At 37.8% G+C, this 7,106-nt stretch overlaps 2 protein-coding genes across 3 annotated transcripts; both read right to left on the reverse strand.

The window, feature by feature from the left end:
- Positions 1-687: 687 nt before the first annotated feature.
- Positions 688-3,021, reverse strand: LOC142338692 (uncharacterized). Of its 2 annotated transcripts, none has more exons than XM_075388560.1 (3): positions 2,521-3,021; positions 1,800-2,383; positions 688-1,316 (listed from the first exon to the last, which is right to left on the reverse strand). In XM_075388560.1, exons 1-3 carry the CDS (start codon positions 2,748-2,750, stop codon positions 868-870), a joined length of 1,263 nt encoding a protein of 420 aa, XP_075244675.1. In that variant the 5' UTR covers positions 2,751-3,021; the 3' UTR covers positions 688-867. The 2 variants fall into 2 exon arrangements, with proteins under 2 accessions (XP_075244675.1, XP_075244676.1); XM_075388561.1 differs by having other exon boundaries at positions 688-1,311; positions 1,795-2,383; positions 2,521-3,020.
- A 107-nt stretch (positions 3,022-3,128) lies between these two features.
- LOC142338693 (autophagy protein 5-like) lies at positions 3,129-4,770 on the reverse strand. The gene is made up of 2 exons (XM_075388562.1): positions 4,471-4,770; positions 3,129-3,860 (listed from the first exon to the last, which is right to left on the reverse strand). Exons 1-2 carry the CDS (start codon positions 4,751-4,753, stop codon positions 3,631-3,633), a joined length of 513 nt encoding a protein of 170 aa, XP_075244677.1. The 5' UTR covers positions 4,754-4,770; the 3' UTR covers positions 3,129-3,630.
- Between the last annotated feature and the right edge of the window lie 2,336 nt (positions 4,771-7,106).

A 7,106-nucleotide genomic window follows, 5' to 3' on the forward strand; every position in this document is an offset into this window, starting at 1 on the left:
AAGATAAAACTACGGAGCTTTTCTCAAGACAACCTTATCTCGTCTTATCTGAAATATAAAAAGTACTATGACAGAAAAGCCAACGCCACAACACTAAAACCCAAATCATACTGCCTGATCCTTGACCCAAAAAGCACAACACAAGTAGCAGTGATGAATAAACAGCAAAGCAGGTGGATACCATTATACAGAGTAGAAAAAGTGCTCACGAATGCAAACTAAATTGTACGCAAAACCAACACAAATTACACGCAATGTATCCATCGAATGAGACTTCGACCTTTGAAACCACAATATTGAGTGAAAGACCTCGAACTGTTAAGTCTTGTTAAATCTTGATAATTTTTGCTCAATCTTATGATTTTGTTGTAATTGTTTTTGGGTGCTATTGAATTTTTAATACTTGAAAAATGAAAAATATAGCTATTTCATGGTTAAGCTTTCTTGAAAGTCTTGCCATGATCTTTGGTAACCTTGCAAAGATCGTGCAACTTCGTACATATCTTGATATCTTGCCATATAACATGCCAAGATCTTGGCAAGATTATCCATGACTAAGTATGTTTCTTTTCAAGGCTTTCAAGTTTCGTTTCACTGGGAAAGCAATAAATCAGTTTGAAGATGAGAATGAACTTCATAAACTCAATATCAGCCGCCTGAAAAAGACATTCACGAATTTAAACTGAAAATGGCAAGGTTTAATTTTGGGGCTCTCGAACGACAATAATTTGCTCGTATGCCATTTAAGAGACTACGACCCTCTTAAAGTCACGATCAAGTTAAGACTCAACAATTCGAGTCATTACATGACTCTCAATTTCAGTCAGAACTTTTTAGTGACCTTAGCAGCGTCAAATATTTTAATATTTATTGCAAGCTCGAGTAGACACTATTGTCGTGCTTTATGGCGGAAGTACTGCTACTGCTGTCTTCTATCCCACGATTTGATGGTCCTACAATTTCTACAGAAGCCTCGCGCTCCTCAAGACAATAATTCGAACATGAATCTTTTGTGAAATAGGGTATTGTATTTTTCTTCAGCTTTTCAAAAGTGAAGAACTTTTCAAGGGCAATGTCGCACGCGTGATCGAGCTTGTGTTTGTATATAGGGAAGAAAATTGTTTCACGCCTCAATGCTTGGTGCAGATTTTCGTTCACGGTGCAGAAATCGGGCGGGGTGTAATATCGGCCGTAGAATTTGTCCATCAAGGCATGTTCAACATATGCATCTCTTCTGCAGATTAGAACATCTATTACAGACATCTTTCGCAGTTTTTGCATTGCGTAGGCAAACAGGACTTGACCGAGGTTGTTTCCTAAAAAATTGAAATTTAAATCTTACATGTCACAAACAGATCTTAGAACACGCACGTGCACATTTAAGAATGCCGAAAGTCTGCAGTGCCAGAAGTTAAAACGCCAGAGGTTGACTTCCGTCATTTTAAAACGTGCGGGTTTCGTGTTTCAAGCATGGTTACGTGATTCTGTAGAAATCACTTAATATTCTGACTTAATATCTTGAAACGCTTCGCGGTTCTCGATAAACGGCAGAAGTTCTCAGTGACTTCAAGCAGAGTCACGTAACCATCACTTATAGGTCGCAAAATTTGCAAATGAAACAATCAGCTAATATTGGTACCCCGAAGCAAAGATCATTCATTCATAAACAGCATCGTCAAATTTTCTAATATGGCCCTCTCTATTTTGGGGAGAAACGCATTTAAAAAACGCAATGAGCTCAATTAGACAGTCTTCAGATCAAATTAAGGTAGAGAAGTCCTCGAAAAGCAATAGATTACCTCTAAATTCTGGTTTGATGACAATAGTCTTCAAAATACACGCCGTGCCAAACGTGTACGCAAACAGATCCTTGCGTTCTCGTTTCAGTAAATCATAATGCACTCCTAGCTTCTCAATTTCTGCCTGAAATACTTTCGGCTCAAGATGTCGGTTTGCTAGCAACATCTCCACGTGCTTTTGCACATCTTCAGAGCAAATTCTGTCAATGAAATCAACACATAGATAGCCCACAACCTGGACCGACATTTTCATATTTGGGTTGAGCGGTTTGGCCAGCAAGACTATGTTGAGAGGGAACATATTATCGCCGGCGAAGGCAGTTTTGAACTGAATTTTGTCAATACTCGAAGTGAAAATGTCATTCTTAGCTGATTCAGATTCCTCGTTTGTTTCAACCTTTGCCGCTGGTTGCGAAATTGCACGTTGGTTCGAGGTTGTGAAGTCTTCCTTTGTGTCAGTGTTGAGAAACAATTGTTCCTGTTGGGCGCTTTTGAGCATAGCCAGAACTTGGCCGGCGTATTTTGGGAATTTGAGCAGATCGTGGAGCACTACTCTCGAATTTGTGTAGATGTCACTGTTCGACCTTAAAAGGAAGAATTTTCATTTTCAAACTCGAAAACAATCCTTCAACTCTATTTCAGCAAAACTCAATGTTTAAAAAATCTGATGATTATAAAAAGTTCTCAGAATCTGAAAGAGAAGTAAATTATAAAATTTAACCTTTTGTAGGATAGATAGCAGGCGATAGGTAGCCCGATTCCGATTGAGAATAGAACGCTTCCAAAACATGCGAAGAGAATGCCAGTGCCCGCCATTACAAATGCAATGTATTTATCCGGATCGGTCCAGTACTTCGTCAAGGATGACTTCATTTTCCCCAGACGATTTGCAGACCTCAGGGAAATAGGGCTGGTAGGAGGAACAAAGTCCCAAGGTGTAAGACCGGGCATTTCTTTTAGCTTTTAGAGATAGAGGGAAAGAAGAAAATAAATAGTGAGGTTGTGGACTTGAACGGAATCAAGAAAGGAAGCAGCGAATAAGTTGATTTGGAGCAAGAACAAATCCTCAGTTATCGCTTAATAGCAATCATATCTGAAAAGAAACAACATGTAACTGTATCTGATCAAAGATACCTGTATAATATCAAAAATCAAAGCAACACAGTTAATCAGGTTAATCAGTCACACGAAGTAATTTAAAACCGTATTTTCGCTGGCATGTTTTCAGTGAAATTGCTTCCTATATCTTGAAAATCATTATTGATGTGCAGTCATTTAACAACTGATACGTAACAACTGATCGATGTTGATAGCGTTACGCAATAGAAAGAATGCCTAAAATATTAAATTTGTAAATCTAGAGCACCATTTAAACTTCAAAACTCAACACGAAAAAGCTTTAATGCTGGCTCATTCCCATTATAGAACTTTGCTGGTGAAGCCAGAACATATAAACCCGCCAAAATACATTAAATTTCTATAATGTGGGCTATGTTTTCGAGCCAAAAGACTACAAGAGGAAAGAGCACAGATTCTCCCTCCGGCCGTTAAAAATATTTCAGCTGATTGAACTCTAAGCGGTGTTACCTCTCGTTTTAAAGTTTGTGCTCTTTCCTCAAGTATGCCTCTTGGCTCGAAAACATGCCCCCATTACAGAAATTTAATATTTTGCGGCGGGTTTTTATGTTCTGGCTTCACCGGGAAGGTTCTATATTGGAAATGAGCCATTGATGTTTGCAGGATTTCTCCGAAACGGCATTACTCATTATCACTATTGACCAGAAGAAAAAAACAAACTATACTGCTCAGCCGTTAAAGGGAGATTAATCAATCAATCTAAATTGGTCTTCGGGTAAACTAAGGCAATATGCAAAAAGTTATCCGGGTATGACAAGTTCTCGCTCATCCACTGAACTGGTATGTCTAGTTTCAGTTCCAGTCCGTGTATTAGAATAGACAGCAGACCTCTGGCTACTTTGGAGTATGTTGATTCTGGAAGCACTTGTTTCAAAAGAGATCCCAGAGTGGCAACGTCACCAGTGTCGTAACAAACAGGAGAAACTAAGCAAAATAGACAACCGATTAACGCCGGATGAATTCCTCAATAACTCTGACAGAATATAAACGGGATTTTGATTATAAACTGCCGCGCCACAAATCAGAATTGAAGCTCAATAGAGAATCTTTCATACCAGTCAAGATTCAGGAGTTCAATTCAGACATCTTTGAAAGAGGTGAAATTCAAATCAGTATTGAAAATTTGGACCTTTTCCGTTTGTGCCCCCCCCCCCAGTAAGAGAGCACGTGCCATTGCATAGTAAATCATTATGTAAAAATATGGCACCTGCGTCTGGGGGGTGAAAATAACATGCACCCACTAAGCTGAGGGGAGAGGGCACAAACGGAAAAGATCATAAATTTTTCTTAATTAATTTTCATTTAGATTTTATGCAATAAACTGCCGCAAATTAGGGCCGCTGCATAGTAGAAATATGGCTCATCAAAATCATCATGAAAGTATATAAATGAAAGAACAGAAAACAATAGCTAGTTGCCAAACACTTGTACAGGTAATATTGCACGACGTAACTCCTCATATGATAGAAAACCGTATCATCAAACTCATCGGATGTTAATTCTACAAATATAAAAAAAACAAACACAAACTAACCTAATTTCGTTTTGTAATTCAACTCAGAATCGTAAATCCTGAAGGGAATGTACTTGAATGGTTCATCATAAATCCTCTCAATTAGACGTCTATTCACAGACCAGAACTGGTCAAAGTTGGCATCTTTGAAACCGAACCAGAGTTTGTTGTAGTCACTCTTTTGAAGATTTGACATAACTTGACTTCTGTGTCTCAGCGCATCTGCTTCTTTTACACACATTATGAAGTATGATTGCAGCGTCTCCAAGTCAGCACTTTTGCTATAACAACAAAATCGGATCATTTCCGTTTGTGCCCCCCATCACGTAATGCACCCCCCGTTGCAGATCACGTGCCATTACATAATAAATCACTATGCAAAAATATGGCACGTGCGTCTGTGGGACCCAAATAATATGCACCCACTCAGCTAGGTAGCACAAAAGGAAAAGATCCAAAAATTCTTTCAACCCTGATAGTATTCAACAAAACGCGGACACGACCTTGTTGAGTTCCTGTGGGGAAAAAGATCATAAATCGATTACCGTCGTACGAATTGCTCTCGAACAACAGACAAGCAAGGCTTTGGCTACGGTTGTAGCTAGTTTAAACTTAGAGAGGCCAACCTCACTAGTTGGGGGATGGGTTGGGGTCTGGAAACGGAAATCTAGAAAAAGGGGATGCGTATTGCGCGTGGTCAAAAGCAATTCAATCGCTAAAGAGAGCGAAATAATGTTCCAGAAAAAGTCAAAACGGCCAAGCAAAAATTTTGCATTAAGAAGACACGATTAAATTAACTGCTTCAAAATTGTCTCAAGAGCCAAAAAAATTTGAACTCACTGTATTCAGAAATTAAATGTCGATTTGAAGAATGCGACGTAAAAAAATGCCTCAGTTCAAATCACAAAACATACCCGGCAAACTGCCGGAAAATAGCCGCCGTTGATTCCCAAAACTCTATTGGGATTGAAAGAAAAGAAAATATCAACAAAAATTGATTTTTGTATTAAAACATTTTTAAGTGCGATTTATTTTGATGTCATTTCGAAATTGAACATGCTCCTGTCTCTCAGTGAGAGGCTACAGGGTCTAGTATCAATACCAATAAGCATTATAGGTAGCATCTAAAAATGGGCTTTATGGGTATATCCCCGTTTCTATTTCTGACTGATTTCTTTATACTGACTCTCATTTTGAATTGCTTTGCTGAGCAGCTGCTGTTTAAAGGCACTTTGAGCAGAATGACAGAAGAGTGAAACTAGCCTAGAGAAGTCCAAAAGATTTCACGCAAAATGTCGAAAAAGCGGCAAAATGGGTAAAGCGAAAAAAAAGTTCGACGAAGTAAAAAAAATAGGAGCGCTATAAAAGCCGGCTGAGAAGATGAGGGCGGCTATTAACAACAAAACGAGAAATATAACGCGGAAATATAAAAATTCGGGGAGGCTAAAAGTAAAAAAACACAAAAATTTTAAGAAAAATTGTCAAAAACAGAAAAGCTTTTCACCATAAAGGGCAGACCGTAAAGTTGGGCACGTAACCGCATACAAGTATAAAAGCAAATAAGGAATAATGCAAAAACATTCGAGTTGATGATAAACTAGAATAAAAATAATTACAAAGCCCGCAAGAATAGTTGCCAAATAAATTTCCATGGCAAAAAAAAACAGTTTTAAGACTTGATTAAAAAAAACAAAAAACTGCGCTACTTACAATATGGAATAACTTTCAGCAAGCATTTGATAGGGCTTGTTCAAATTCACTTGGCAGAAATCTTTTCATTCGTAATTCAATTCAAACTTAAGTTTTAAAAGACGAAAATCATTTTGTTGAGTGTTGTAGTCACGCATATCAATATCCGAACACAACAGTCTAAGAAATTTACTTCAGAGGGTGTGCATAAGATAGATCTTCTTATGCGCACAGTTCTGAAAATGGAGGGGTTCGAACCTGCGATCTCTGCATGCCAGTTAGCGACCTTGATAGTTCAGCGATGCAACTTTTGCAATTTGCAATTTTGATCACGCCGAAATCCATAAGACAAACGTGAAAAATCAAGCAAAATATCAGCTCACCAACGTGAAAAAATGTTCACAACATATTTTAACAACTTACAACTTTAGATCAAATTTTAAACAAAAGAACATAAGACAAAAAATTAACCAATAACACTGCAACGAACCCATGCTCAGCTTACAGCTTTGCAGCTATTACATAAGCATTGTAAATTAAATTTTCTTGTGCATTTAACTTGAAGATTTAAACTTGAGAAATGTTTTAATATTAAGATAACAGCCACTCTTTCTCTACAAAGGTTCAATTTTAAGCTTTGGTAGCATTGACGCCCTGTCGAGATAAGGTAGAAATTTTGCTTATATGTATCTGGTGCTCTTTCCGGGCAACTCTCCGCCAACGGATTCAAAATTAGATGAAAAAGTTTTTATTGAAGAGTGATTCAAAGAAAACATTAGCCTCGATCTCAAACCAATCATTGGCATCAAGTGTTTTACTTTTGTTTGCCATGGTTTCAACTAACGAATACAGGGCTTCGCATTGTCCTCCCAAAACTTCAAACAGCAGACAGCTTTATATTTATGTGAAATTCAGTCAGAGTATTTCCATGAGAAAGAAAACTTCAAAGTTAACTTTGAAAATAATCG

This window comes from Convolutriloba macropyga, chromosome 4 (assembly GCF_964194025.1).
Source record: "Convolutriloba macropyga chromosome 4, txConMacr16.3, whole genome shotgun sequence".
NCBI lineage: Eukaryota > Metazoa > Xenacoelomorpha > Acoela > Convolutidae > Convolutriloba > Convolutriloba macropyga.

Bases quoted from the DNA above. Each gene is read 5' to 3' on its own strand.
- LOC142338693 (XM_075388562.1), bottom strand. From the start codon at position 4,753: ATGATCCGATTTTGTTGTTATAGCAAAAGTGCTGACTTGGAGACGCTG. The intron at 3,861-4,470 runs GTTAGTTTGTGT...TATTTTGCTTAG, and splicing joins GAATTACAAAACGAAATTAG to TTTCTCCTGTTTGTTACGAC.
- LOC142338692 (XM_075388560.1), bottom strand. From the start codon at position 2,750: ATGCCCGGTCTTACACCTTGGGACTTTGTTCCTCCTACCAGCCCTATT. The intron at 2,384-2,520 runs GTTAAATTTTAT...CTTCCTTTTAAG, and splicing joins TGCTATCTATCCTACAAAAG to GTCGAACAGTGACATCTACA. The intron at 1,317-1,799 runs GTAATCTATTGC...TCAATTTTTTAG, and splicing joins CATCAAACCAGAATTTAGAG to GAAACAACCTCGGTCAAGTC.